This window comes from Amphibalanus amphitrite, unplaced genomic scaffold (genome assembly GCF_019059575.1).
Source record: "Amphibalanus amphitrite isolate SeventyFive unplaced genomic scaffold, NRLGWU_Aamphi_draft 000047F_arrow, whole genome shotgun sequence".
NCBI lineage: Eukaryota > Metazoa > Arthropoda > Thecostraca > Balanomorpha > Balanidae > Amphibalanus > Amphibalanus amphitrite.
In genome coordinates, this window is record NW_024881543.1 from 1,234,531 (window position 1) to 1,249,590 (window position 15,060).

Here is a 15,060-nt window from a genome sequence, read left to right on the forward strand (position 1 = left end):
CTCAAAATGCAAGGTAGGAAGAAGCGATAATAAGACGGGATCAGGGAGGGTATTAAATGAAAAGGCATGATGAACGGAGAGGCTGAAGGACGGACAGATTTGTTTGGACGGGGCGAACAAGGGAAATGAAATGAGGAGATATGAACAACAAGAGGGAGACAAGTAAAGACAGAAACCAGCAGAGAGACATCTGATAGAGAGTCAAGAGTCAGGCTGACAAATGGGAAGACTGAGATTGAAATCAGAAGACCGGCACAAGTAAATCGGAGAACGAAAAACAAATATGAAACGCCGACGCGGCACCCGAAAGAAGAACGTCATGGAGCCGACAGGGTGTGCTCTGTGACGGAAAATGCGGACAGTGAGATGCAGATGGAAGCGGTGAGGTCGGCGGTTCACGGGCGGAATCGACAGGCGCTCGGCGGCCGGCCGGCGCCTCACTGCGACTCGGCGATCGATTCGTGCGGCGCGCCGAGCGGGTCTCGTGGCGCGCCGCCGGTCGGAGACGAGTCGCCGCCAGTGGAGCAGCGTCCGGCGCCGGCCCAGCAGCCTCCTCCGAACGCACCCGGCAGTACGTGAGCCGCCGAGCCCGGCCGGCCCCGCCGCGGGACTAGGTGGGGCTGTAGACCGCAGGGTGTAGATCCTGACCCTGGCCTGTAGACCTTGACCCTGGCCTGTAGACCCTGACCGTGGGCTGTAGACTAGACCTTGAAATGTAGACCCTGAGATCAGTCCATTCATTCCGGACAGTTTGCAATGATACCGTGCATGGACCCGTAGAACCCTGCATGAGTCCCATACGCCCTAAGACGAGGTCCGTGCAAATCTGATTAGTTACCTATCGGTTCCATGGACTCTCTAGTATCACCAACGCATCAATATAAGTCGAATCCATCGCGCCTATGTGATCAGATCCCCATCTCATCCGTTTGCGGCTTATATTCGATCATTTTCTACAGTTCTCCAGCTTACCCAGCCGACTCTGATTGATCCTCCCTCGGAGAATCTGGATCTGTCACACGGGAATAAACCGACCCAACTTCTACGTGTCTGTCCCCCGGGACCTACCACGGGAATCATCCGACCCAGCTCCTACGTGTCTGTCCCCCGGGGACCTACATCCCACGATCGGCCTCAGCGTCCCGCGGGACTTCCCAAACCCAGCCATTCCGCTCCGCCCAACAAGTTTGTTTGTCACAAAGACCCCCAAACTATGCGGATAATATATGTCGCATTTAGCTTAATTAAACCGTTGATGTTTTCGCGTTAGCCAAGTTAATGTCCAGTCGGCTCCGGCTGCAATCTCCCTGCTGCCCTAAGTTACGAGGTTTGTGAGACGTATGGCAGCATCTGTTCTGGTAGCTTGTTTCTCGGCGTGCAAATAACGTGGCCGCATTTCCCAGTCGTTTGTTGCTGATTCAGATTGGATATGTCATGGGAGAAATGTCGAGAAACTCTGTGCCAGCACGAAGAGTCTGTGTTGTGTACGCATGGACATAAGATATGTCTCAGCGGGTCCTGGCAACTCGTGTGGGTTACAGTGTGCCCGGCAGTTTGCTCGGATTTATATGCAGGCTGTGCAACTGGTTGGATTTCAGGCCGACCGCCTGCCATACATCTGCTGGGAACTCTTCCATCTCAATTCAGGTTCCCCTGGGTGCACTCAGAAGGGAACGACTGGGTATAATTTCTATTACAGCTATGGGTGAGACTGGGCAGGTTCTGGACTTTTGGGAGTACTTAGGAGCGCTTCGATGAAACTCAGTATGGTATGTCATATTGTGTTATCATATTGTAGATTGCATCTTGGCAATGGCCGAGCTGATTAATTTCAGTTTAAATTGCTGCTGTCGTAATCGTAACGATGTTCCAATGGTTGTGTTACAGTTTTTGAGGTGAACGTGTGTGATATACTCGTAGTTTGAAACTAATTGTTGAACAAAGTGACCGTGTTGTTGACAACTTGGTGTTGTTCGTAGGGGTGAGGGTGGGGTGCGTACTGCGTGTGTCCTTGGTGATCAATAACAGTGCTGTGTTCTGAACAAAATGGACAATACACATTCCTACATGCATGCAACTTTGCAGGCGCCTTCCATATTAGTGCATACTTTGTTATCTTGTTAGAAACGGAATGTGGTTGGGATGATTAGCTGCATGCCCTAGATGAGCATATGCATTAGATAGAGGTAGTTATGCATCGACGGATAGAAAGCACCGTGCCATAGACCACTGCATTAGGTACTGATATACAAGCATTCCATGATTGTGCAAAATATACTTATATACTTCATATAATATACTTCTGAAAATATACTAATATATAATAATACTAATATACTACTATAATATAATATACTTATGATATACTTCAGCTGTAAAGTTGAATGATCATTTCATTCCATAGCTAAAAAAAAATGAATAGAACATTGGACATGTAAGAAATTGACATCACCTTGGGATCATTTTCCAAGATCTAAAACGTGTTTACTGACTCATAAAAGCATTGGATTATGGTTGCTTACCTGTCCGCTTTATTTTCCTGGAGCTTTTCACGTAATAATGCAATGAGAAAACCCAAACGAATTAAACTGAACGGTTGTGTTCATAAAGCAGACCCTTGCTGAGTATCGGTCTTTTTTGGCGTTGATTTTTCGCATAGACGTCTTTATAGAAGCTTCCGAAATGCTACTGTACTAATAACTAAAGCCACAAGGAACATGAGTGTTTAAAGAGATGTGTGTTCAATATTTATTCATGGCAGTTTGCTAGAGCTACCTTTCTAATATTTTAAGACAAATACCGTTTATCTGCAACGGTAGCGACCATATCACCAGAATCGCGGCCACCACACTGGTTGTTTCTGCCGGGGTTCCCGTCAGAGTTAAGTTGTCTCATTTCGACCCCTCGCCACCCACGGCCCGCTCCGTCGACCTGAGCTGCCCGGGGACCCGTCCATCCGCCTCCAACTGAGCCCGTGCGGCCAATAGAGTCTGACAGTCACGGCGGGGGGGGGGGGGGGTGACGGGGCTGGTGGACGACCGGGGTCGGGACTGGATTGAGCCGCACCCACCACCATCCCACCCCGTCCCGTCACCGTCCACTGTGGGACCGCCAGGGACCCGGCACCCCTCCCCGACCCCGCAGTCCCGCGGCGTGGTGCGCCGTGCGTGGCACGAGTTGGATAATCGAGTTAGTTCGGATAGCCTCAAACACCTGCTCGGGTTTCGCTCAGGCATTCGATTCGACTGAGTTTGTTCAGTTGTCGAGAAAGTTTGCGCTGGAGTTTAGTTTAAAGTTGCCAAATATATAATGACTTTTGATCATGCGAATTTGCTTGTTATTCTTATTTTGTGCAGGGTTCGAGAAATGCATGCTTTTGCGTTCTTTTCTAGATATTTTATTTTTGTTTTTATTTTAGAACTTCTTCACATGACTTTCAGTTGACAAGTTCTTGAGGGCACAAAAATACAATTGAAAAAAATATAAAAAACGTTGGTAGGTACTTACCTGTTATAAGATATTTTAAGAAAGGGCTTTTATATTCATGAACTAAGACATTCTCGTAAAGGATTCGAATCCTCGTAAAGATGTGGCTGACGAATGACCATCAATACGATCACCTAATCAATCCATTTGGAGGTCTCCAAATGGAGGTGATGTATCTTGAGGAATCAAAGCCCGTCAAACTGTCCGGATTTCGAAACATGTTCCGCGGATGGTGGCTATACTCGATATATTGTTAGCGTCTAACTGTGTAACTTTATTTTATTATAGATAAAAAGTGGCTCCAATTATACCCACAATATCTGTTTGCGAACTTATTGTTGCTATCAATTAGCTAAAAAGTGCAAACTAATCGATATTTCTCAATTCTCATCTATGAACGACAAACGCCTTACACCGTATCTTCAATGTCCCATGTCCCTCTCTCCCCCCTCCTCCCATCCCTCATTGCTCCCGCCCATTTCTCCACGGCTCTCCACCTCGGACCATTAGAGGTAGCTACCTTCCTGTCATCGCTCATCGCTGTCTTCTTTCATGTCTCCTTTGGGGGACATCGTCACCCAATTTCGCGATGAATTATGATCCGAGCCGGGCGCCTCGGAGCTGACCGAAGCAGCTCCGTGTCCACAAGAAACTTACTGTCGACGAAAATGGTCCACGGTGCGGCGGTTCTCCCCCTCCTGGGACGGGCGGTGGCCGGTCCAGGGTCGGACGGGGCCGGACGAGCCGCTCGTTTCCGCTATCTGCCGCTGCAGGACGTGCCGCTGCTGCCGACTGCAGGGACGGCATCAGCCAGCGGCCGTGTTGACACGCAGCGCTCTCGGCGGGCGGGGGCGGGGGCGGCCGGCATCCTTCGGCAACAGCTCGTCGGGAGGGAGGCGGCCGGGGCGACCCCGGCGGTGCCGGCTCGGTCGGCCGCTGCACAATCGATCTGGGGTCTCGAACGGCCCGACTGCGCCGCCCTGGCCGAGCCAGACACCCGCGCCCCGCCCCCGCCCGGGTCGCCGCCGCCCCCGCCCCCGCCCGGGCCGCCCGGGCGAGCTGTCGACCGGCGCCGGACCAGCTGCGGACAGCACGACACACACGGCCGCCGCAGACAACATAAAATGCTAATCAGACGCCGCACAGTGACGGTTTACAGAAAACACACAGCTGGGATTGCATTGTTCAGCGTGAACCATTTTATTCTTTCGCTGGAATAATGCAAATGCCTATGTTTATTGAGATTTGATGAAAACATCATATGCTTCATACTATTGGCATGCAACTCTAAAAAGCTGCTTTCCACATGCTATCCTTCCGGTAGCTTTCTGATGCTATTCCCTGTCAAACATTTCGTGTTTGGCTCCCATTTCGATGAAGTTTCCTGCGCTCGCCACTGATGGTCGTTCGCTGAACGTTCGCCGTATCATGAAACACAACTTTTCACCATGCCGGCCGCGTTCAAGGCCAAACAAACCACCTGCCGTGCCGTGTTGTCTTTTCGCGCCTGAGCCCGAGCGGGGGCGGGGCTGCACGGCACGAGGAACAGCGCGGCCCACCCCATCCGTTCCCCATTCTGACACTAAGAAGCAAGAAGGCGTGTCGGTGTCGGTTACTTAGCAGATGAGTGCGCTAGGAGACGGAGGGTGAGGGTGAGAGTGGGCTGCCGCCGCCGCCGACGGCTGTGACTGCGCTGACGGAACGCTCGGACGGCCGTCGGCCGCGACGCCGGGGCGCAGTCACTGCGCTGATATGGTGATGCATGCGTCCGTGAGAAGAGTGATGCATGGAGGGTCATGGAGGATGGGCGGCGGTGGGCGGCGGGTGAGCGGCGGAGGGAAAATAGTGCGGCCATCAGAGCCGCGGCGCTCGACGCCACCGCCACACGTCACACAGACTGATGTGGTCTGCCGACTGATGTGACTGATGTGCGGCCGCCATCGGCACCGCCGATCGTGAGACGGGCGCCTCGGGATGAAATATGTCATCATTTGTCACTTGAGTGTGATTTACGCACATCCGTTAGAAAAGTACGCACAGAAGCGCTACAGGCAATTATTTTACAAAAATGATCGCCCAGTTGGTGATATTTTCATGTAAGCCTTTGATATAGCGTCTAACATATATAGTATGTCACAAATACTGAGCCGCCTAGCATTGTAGGTATGCATTAATCGCACAGTCCACACTATTGGTTCATCATTGACATAGATACTATCACTTTTTATCGTCTAATATTGTACCCTCTTTTTTCTTTACTGTCTCCCAGCTGCATCCACTGTTTATTTTCTTGCGGTCTTTTTTTCTCTCTCTCTCTTCACTACACCCCTCTATCTCTCTCTAGCTATCTTTCGCTCTCTCCCTTTCCGTCTCGTTCTCGCTCAGTGGTCAGAGTAATTCATCACATTCCAGAGATAACAATGGGCGTCTGATTGCAAGGCGGCTGCAGACAGAAGAAAAAACAGTCGAATAACGCCCGTGCCGACTGCCGAGCGTGCCGAGCAAAAACGCCGCTTCAGATGGAATTGGAAGGGCAGAAGAATACATCGGCGCGCGGATAGTGGCTGTCAACACCGCCGTGCAGCCGACTCAGCTGCGGCGCGCGGTCCGCTTTTCGGATATGTCGAACGCTTTGGACAGCACTGCGTTGGTTCCGCTGCCGACGCGCGCCAGATATCCAGCGCCGCTGCAGGCAGTCCTGGCGCAAATGTTACATGGACAGAACACAGACAAGAGAGGAAAACCGGGGATCGACTGGTGGTTTTGAGACACTGACTTCGCCACAAGATGAGGTAGAACAGTAGCTTAAACGCTCCCCAGTACATACGTTTATTCTATTGGAGTCTGTCGCCCGAAAATAAAGCAGCAGGCGGACCTAGAGAATCGAGCGTTTGTATGGGCGTACCTATTTCACGCTGAACTGAACTGGTAGATGTATGTGATCGTGGAATGCGAATGGGAACCGATGCACGCAATGACTTGAAATAGAATACCGACGTTTAGTAGAAGATTAGGTAATAGCTAGACGCATGACATAGCCTAGTGGAATGCCAACGTTAGTTCGTAGCATAGTCGAATTAGATTAGCATAGCTAGAAACGAAATGTCATAGAGAACGATATAGACCAGTAGCTGGTCTCTGCAGTAGTACCTACCGACTCGTCTAGTTTGTGTAGATAAAACATTGCACAGAGCGTAGTGCGAATGCCGCCTGGATATAGCACGGCAGAAGCTCAGTAGTCAACACCGATCAGCACACTCGCGCAACACAGATCAACACAAAGCTGATCAACACACAAAACACAGGCCCGTGTCAACTGTGGGAGGTGGTCCCAATTATCGAGCTCCACTCCCTCGACAAATACGGGTGGGCTACTCCACCCCACGGCCTTCGTTCAGAGCAGGGAAATTTTCCAGATCGGCCGATTCTTGGGGTGTGAGGCGCGCACTCCACACAGGCTGAGTTGGATTTCGAGTCCGAGTCCCGGCTGGAGTCGGAGTCGGAGTCGGAGTCGGAGTCGCCATGGCCGGCCGGCTGGCAGCGTCGCGTCTGGTGCTCAAGGATCGTCAGCAGCAGGTAAGGCCGGGGGGGGGGGGCTGCGGATGCTGCAGCGGGTAAGGTCGGGGGCTGCGGATGGTGCAGCGGTGGGGAGGGGATAAAAAGTACTCGCATAAGAGGAGGGAAAAGGTAAAACGGGAGGGTGCATATTTGCACGCGTGTGTGTGTGTGTGTGTGCACTACGTAGCTCTCGGTAATTTCGAAAAAGACGCAAAATGTAAGTGATAAAACGTCTTGAAATAACTATACCTACCTAGAATTGCTTATTGTTTATATGGGATGCAGATGATGTCAACAAGTTGAAACGACGAGTAAAGCCTTGGACAAATGACCTCAGTGACTTGTTTTCAAATCTTAAATAAGGGCTTAGAAGCCTAAAAATATTTGAACCTGTATTACGACAAATCAAATTACAGGAAAAGCGTGCTTTTCGGAATTGCAAAATGCATTCAGGTGCGTAGTACCTATGCGCATTGCGCAACGCAGTACATAATATTTCAGCATGATCTATCATTCAGACGAGCAAATTCCACACAAACCACTGAATTTATCCACTTTACAATTCCATTCGCGTCAAAATTTACTGGAACGGTGCGACCATTCAAATCGCATTTTCTTCGAAAACTTCATTCATAGCCTTTTCAGCAGACTTCATTACAGCTGTACCGCTGCGGGCGATAAACAACATCCTCTCCCCGGGGCCAGAGGCGCTCACCACTTTCTGAGGCTCTCCGCCGAAAAGGCCGCGCCGTTTTGTTGTGAATTCGCCTCGTCACTCGTCGTGCGGGTATGCCGTCGGCGGATTTGCCAACTCCAATAGGCAGTTTGTTTCAGTTGGTGTCCTGCCGGGCGGTCGGCTCATATTTGAAAACGGAGACAAACTGTTGGACGGCGGCGATTTGTATGTCGTGATCGGGGATTGCACGCTGGATTATTGGGCTGTGGTCGCAACGGATTCGGCTATTTGCAATGGCGTCCCGTGTCCCTTGATTATGAGCCATAAAACGATGGAATATGTGATAAAGAGAAGATATGATTAAATTATGATGCTTTTAAAACAGATTATCTGCGATCAGAAATGCGGTACGTACAAAGCAAAAATAGTCTCGTCTGGGTTTGTGCTCACAACTCACTTCCCCTCCCTTCTCTCTTTCTTTCTCCTCTCTCTCTCTCTCTCTCTCTTTCTCTCTCTCTCTCTCTCTCTCTCTCTCTCTCTCTCTCTCTCTCTCTCTCTCTCTCTCTCTCTCTCTCTCTCTCTCTCTCTCTCTCTCTCTCCTCGGTATTTTAATTTTAGTACTGACCAAAAATTAGTAATTTTTTTTTGTTTATCTCTTGTTTATTGTGGACAGTTCATCTCACTTCAAAATGACAATAGCCATTTTCACGACGGCCATCTGGTACACATTTGGTGCACATCTGGTGCAGATCAGGTACAGATTTGGTCAAATCAGGTTCAGTGTGTCCCTTAGTAGCTATCAGCTAGAATTGCACTAACTGCTTATATGCCTGCTTTGTCATATTATCAGAGAGCATCATCGATTAACCCGCGCCCTGATGGGGGGGCCATTTTGCCCCCCCCTGTGGTTTTTCTTAAATAGCGAGAAAACGGCGGCGCGCAGCGCCGCCAAATTTTGGGTACCTTACCGGACATCAATTTGACACCTTCACACAAAATTTCAAGTCACAGGTCACCTCAGGTCAGGAGTTATTGAGGTCAAACTGAGGTCATGTTCGAGTAAAAATGAGCAAAAAACATGACATCTTGAAACGCTCACCAATTCTACAGTTAACCCGGCCGGGCCCGGGGGGTAATCCCAACCACCGCAGCCCGGGGGGGGGCGTTTTTCGCCCCCCTGTCTAACTCCGTAAATAAGGGAGCTACGGAAACAAAAGCGGTACCAAACGAAAGGTCCTTACCAGACGATTCTAAAGCACCTAAAATTTTTGACCTCAGGTCAATTTTCAAGGTCAGAGGTCAAGGTCAAAGGCAAAAACCGGCACATGTGTAGTGATCTCAAAGTAAGCCTTTTAGAGGACGGCAGGCTGCATCAAACCGGCAAAATTGGGTGTCAAACGAAAGAAGAGAAGCTGAGGATTCCGAAAATGTGTCTAAAATTAAAGGTCAAGGTCAAGGTCACGCTCAAATTTGATCTCAAACTTGACACTTTTTCGCACATCTTGCGTGCTAACTTCCAAGATGTTTTGAAATGTTTTGAGGCTTATCAGTTCCCTATTTGTGGTTCATCTTACGATACAAGGCTGCTCAAAAGTCAAGGTCACAGAAGGGTATCCCTGCTAGAGGCTATTTCACTGATTCAAGCTAGTAATAATAAATAAGACAATTTTGCCGTCCAGAAGCTCTAAATGAAGGCTTAGAGGAAAATAGATGCCAAATTCGTGATCAGCGGGTACAAATCCATCATAAATGACCTCTCATGTGTCAAGGTCAACCAGAGGTCATTCGAGGTCACATGAGGTCAACATAAAACTTGACTTTTTCCGAACGAAATATATATCATTCGACGCGGCTTGACAAGGCGAATGCGATGGTACCATTGCCGTAGCTCTAGGGCCTTTTTTGTCGAAGTTATTTGCGAAAAACTAAAATCACATTTCGGGGTCGTTGACCTGACCTCTGACCTCAGGTCACCAAAACTATTTTTCTATTTTTCTCTAGGTCAAACGCTACACAGCCGTGCTCGTAATTTGTCTTTATCTCTAAAACTCTATTTTTAGCAGCTATTTGAAGTTTGCACCTGTGACGCCAAAGTTTGCCGTGCAGGGGTCTAGAAAAATGGACCTTGTGACGTCATCAATGGGGCTAGGTCCAAATTTCTTACTTCAGAAGATGTCAAATTGATGGGAGAAAAGGTACTAAAAGTTTCACTTTCCTATCCCTAAGCGTTCGGGAGCTATCGCAAATATTCGCCAGGGGGGGGGGGCAAAAAACGCCCCCCCGGGCCCGCGAGGGTTAACAAGCAATTTTAAAGTTCTTTATGTGGTTGTGTAGAGAAAAGGCGGCGCTACAAAACTGCTATCTCGGATTTTCGAAATTTTTGGATTTTGACCCCCAAAAACCAAAAAAATTGTTTTTTTTTTAGAAAAACTCAAAAAATTTCCAAAAATTTTTCGAATTTCGAAAAAACCGGAATATATGTGATAGTCCCTGCGCTCTTCGATATACATACCAAATTTTAGATCGATACCTCTTTTTTGGCCAAGTTATAGCGAAAAAACTGTTAAAAATTGATGACGTCAAATTTTTGAACTCAATTTTTAGCAATTTTAGACCTCGTAGCGCAAAACGGAGACCACCATTGAACTCCCCGTGACGAGCTGCATCGAATCGATACCCATTTTATGCAAAAATATCAACTTTGAAATTTGACCTAATTTGACCTGACCTTGACCTGACCTTGACCTAACCTTGACCAAAACGTGACCTAAGCTGGCCCTAAAGTCTGTCTGACCCACATAATCGCATTTGTCATGTAAAATGGACCATAAAACATGTATCACACGACACTTTCATATTGTGACCCCCCAGTGACCTGACCTCTGTGACCTGACCTGGTATCAGTGACCTCAAATAGCAAAATATGTGTTTGAAGAACATTTCCCTATCGATGATTTTCAATGAAATGCATTTTACACGATTTTACAACGCATTTCTTGAAATGCCTGTAAACGGTGAAAATTCGACCTTTGACCTGACCTGTGACGTCATCGGTTTGACCGAGGTCAATGAAATTGGGTCACAAGGTAGTTCCCCGTTGGGGCTATCCAACACCGTTTACCGCTTGTCGCTATGTTGCGTGGTTCTCGAGATCTGAGGGGGGGGCCAAAATGGCCCCCCCCCCATCAGTCCGCGTTGCTCGGCAGACCCCATCTGGGCGCGGGTTAAAACACTGAAATAAATTCATAAAATAAAGATATTTGCTGTATTCTGTAAACGAGATTAGGTGCAGATTTGGTCAAATCAGATGCACTCGCTGGAAAGCCCGTCGTGAAAACGGCTAATATTTCGTAGCGAAGTAACACAATCGGACCACTATGCAGTGACATCAGTGACCTCTCCAGCTCAGTGTGCTTCTGACCGTACACAGAATTCGGAGCGCCGTCTCCGCTGTGTGTTCAGTGCTGTCAGCACAGTAAACTGACGGAACACTCCCCACACGGGCGACTTTCCGACACAGTTATCAGGACAAACACGACTCAGCTATCCCAGTCAAACACTCTCCATGGCGACGAATCGGAGCATATATGACTTGGCCGGACCAACTGTAGACATTGATCAAGACTCAAGAGATGTCTGCGCTGGAATGTTGTTACTATGTATATCAATGCATATTCTCGACCTCCTTGGTTTCAATTATATTGTTACAATGAGGGAGTTGGAGTAGATCTGGATCGTTGAAAATCAGGAGACCATACGTCGTTGTAAATCAACGCGTTTTCATTTTTGCACTGCACAAAGTAGCCTGCTGTCGGTCTCAGGTCTGTTTCTCGTTTACCGCTCGGAACAGAGTCTGTGCGTCAATCTGCGCCACGCCATCAGTGTGCGCGGGACGCACCCTGCTACAGTTGTAAATGCGCCACGTTCGCCGTTTGGCGGCCTGCCGTGATCACGCGCCGAAATTGTCTAATTTATGGTCCCACCGGTGGCGGCGGTCGGCGTGGCGCGGCCACACCGCCCGCGACCCATCCGGGCACAATCCCGGCGCAGTGTGCGCCGCCGACGCACGCCAATAGACCGGCGGTGTTGTCCAATCTATTCTGCGGCGATTATTGGGATGCTAGCAGCGCTCCCGCGGGATGCTAGCAGCGCTCCCCGGGGCGAGTCGCCGCCTACTAATGGGATTAATCTGGCCGCGCGTTGTCAGGTCACTGTGAGTGCAGCACTCGAGGACAGGCAGAGGAGGGCACGGACGGCCTCTGAGCGGTCACTGGCCAGGCGAGAAATGAAATCGACAGCGCGCCCAATGAGATGTGCTGGCTCAATGGCCGCTGTGACACAGATAGATAGGAGACGAATTGAACGTTTCGTCTGTAATGTGAACAAGTGACACGGCCTCTCTAAGCATTTTATCATACTGTCTGTTCGGCATTTGGAGTTGCACAAAACGCTGCTGTTATGATTTTTCGGTTGTTCTGACAAGGGTAGTGGCTGTTGGTCACCCCCCACTAGCATCTGCTTTTCTTCCCTTTGTATTTACCTTTTATTCAACATTATTATTAAGGTGCCACCATATACCGGGTGGCCCAGAAAAAAACGTTCCCAACTTTAAATCAATATTTCTCAGAAAGCGATTAAGATACAACATTGAAACTTCGAATAGTCAATGCGGCACACATTTTCAGTAAATGGTGTGATTTTCATGGTGTTCGGTAAATTACTTTTTAAACGGTTCGTGTTTCAAGCATGTCATGTAAAAAATACTTTTTTGCTCCGATGTTTACTAAAAAAAACTTGTGAGTGAACGGGTCACTTTCACCCCGCGGCACCGCGGCCTAGAGCCATGACTTCTACTGGCAGCTAGTCTCATTGATGGTTCGGGTCTCAGGATGACACATTCCCTCAGGCAACCACGATGGCTCTGTGCCAGCGGCATCGGAAGAAGTTCCCAGTTTTCTAACCATCTTGTGGCTCAAATGCTTTCCTGGCTGACATTCCTGGGAAAAGGTAGCTTTTCAACCAGTTTTTTTTTGTCATATGCTGGCAATGTTGTTTTTCATAAGCTATTCTGTGGTCTTCTGGCACAGGAACCAGTCTGCTTTAGTTTGTTTTCCTTATCGGGTCGATTTACTGTTTGATCTACTGAAAGGAGGGTAATCAATAGGTAGTAATCCATGCACCGTCCCACTCCTGCTCGAAACATGATTTGGTGTTGAAACGAATGGCATCCATGAGCACCATTTTGGCTCAGTATTTGAATATTTGGCACATAAGTGAGACAAAAATATTTCAAATAAGAACATACGTGTTGGTTTTATTCACGTGCTCTATTTTTTATTCTTTTTTATAACATGGGATGTCTAACCCAATCATCACTATCGTTTGACATCGGCAAAAAAAGCAAAAACGTCTTGCTTAATTCAACTCAAGATTGCCAGCTTGAAAATGATGGTATAGTGCTATAATTTGGCATACCAATGCGCAAAGAAATGACGTAAACTTGATGAAAATGTTGGCTCGTTATTTGTACTCGAATTTGATATATAGGCCTCCAAAGTTCGGAACGTTTTTTCTGGGCCACCCGGTATGATTATGCATCCAGCCTCCTCCCTCGCTTCATTCTTAATCACGGGTAAACACGGAGCCACTTTGTTATTCGCTCTTTATAGCACCTTGCATAGTAAGAGCACCTTTTAGCGGTTTGGTATGCCGTTGCCACGCCGTGTTTGCTCCCGCTGCCTGTGAAGAGGCGGGTATCTGCATCGTTTTCAGTCCGATGTAGAAGCTGTTTTCACTCGTCGGCCCACGCCGGGGGCCAGTCACTTTCTGCCGCTCATTTCCGGACTTCGCGCCAGAAAGGCACAAATTATCATACAAACCCGGGCTTTACGTCCAGGCCAATGTGCCTCCAGCTGGGAGCTATTTGTAGTCGTATTTTTCTGCAGCTGCTCTGATGCTGCGCTCCACTAGAAGGCACCGCTACAGTAAGTGGTCCTAAAACAGCAATTCTCATATTTTCCGGTTATATGCTTTCAAGACTGGGTGAAGTGTTAGGGAAATGCATGCACGTTGACATATTTTTGACACCAAGCTACATCTCTGACGAGTATTCTTTTTTCGATAGATCAGGGGCTTTCATAATTGCTTATTGTATCATATTTAAAATGTGAGTGCTAATATTCTTTTTAGATCAATTAACAAAAACTGTTAGAAGCTGTTTGTCTCTTTGTATCAGTCTCACACGCGCGCAGGCGGCGATTTCCGCAGAATCAGTTCGCGCTACTGTTTGTCCAGCTGCCTGATACGTGTTTGAGCACGGGGATAAATTTCTGGCGAATCAATAGAGCCCGCTGCGGGCGCCGCCGAAACTATCGGTGACAGTTTGTGGGCGATAGACTCGGGCGGGCCGATGGACTGCAGCTGCGCCCGGCTGGTCCGACTGTCTCCTCGGCTCAGTGTCTGATCTGGTCCAGTGGTCTGAGGTATTTTTAGTATGTCTCGCAGAATGATGTTCCCTTAGTCTGTCTGTAGACAGAAGAGACTGGCAGATGTAAACACAAAACGCTCTTCTTAAAAGATATAAGATCTGAATTGATATAATGATTTCATCGTAAAGGTCATATGGATGATCATGTGAATTTTATTAGACTTTTGATTTGATATCACCGTCAAATATAAAGTTAACCATATGCAAAATACATGAAATAAAAATTTAAATAACCAATTAAAAAGTTTTTGAGTTGGAAGGTACCGAAGCGAGAAGACATGTTGACACGGGCTAATCTGCCAGGCTGTCCCCGTCCAAGGAGCACGAACGGAAATGTTTTCCATTTCCGCACTTCTACTAATTGCGGTTCGTTAGCTGATTGCATTGGCGAGGTCAGGACATCGCCTTTTAAAAATAGATCGCCAGTGGCTCAACAACCCGATGTTTGGAATGGAAGCGTGGGAAGTATTTTTTATATCATTTCATTTCCTAATCATCTGTAAGTTTTCTTTTGTGGTTACAAAAAGAACGATTATATACCTATTATAAGTCATGCACGGATTCTATCTAAGGATGGGGGAAATAAATTGTAAAAATTGTAAGTAATTGCACTTTTTAACATTAACTTGTTAAAAACAGTAAAACAATTGCGAGGTGAAGCACCAGCACCAATTTGTCCTCTACAAATGTTCAGTGAATCCAGAGTCGCTGACTTCCCTGATACAATCTGCCGCATCTCTCTGAAGTATTCAGCCAGCGGACGGGCCCATTCGACCCGTCTGTGTTTATGCCTCCCCGGCTGCCAGCTCCTTTCAAGATGCCTCGGCAGTGGTCTGGCTCCGCCCCAAGACCG

At 48.1% G+C, this 15,060-nt stretch overlaps 1 protein-coding gene across 1 annotated transcript in view; it reads left to right on the forward strand.

The window, feature by feature from the left end:
* Positions 1 to 518: 518 nt before the first annotated feature.
* The window catches only part of LOC122377597 (neo-calmodulin-like), a 33,482-nt gene continuing 18,940 nt past the window's right edge, over positions 519 to 15,060 (forward strand). Inside the window, exons 1-2 of the mRNA XM_043357808.1 lie at positions 519 to 614; positions 6,903 to 7,062. Coding sequence (XP_043213743.1) covers positions 7,009 to 7,062 — 54 coding nt within the window. The 5' untranslated portion in view covers positions 519 to 614; positions 6,903 to 7,008. The remainder of the gene's footprint in view (positions 615 to 6,902; positions 7,063 to 15,060) is intronic.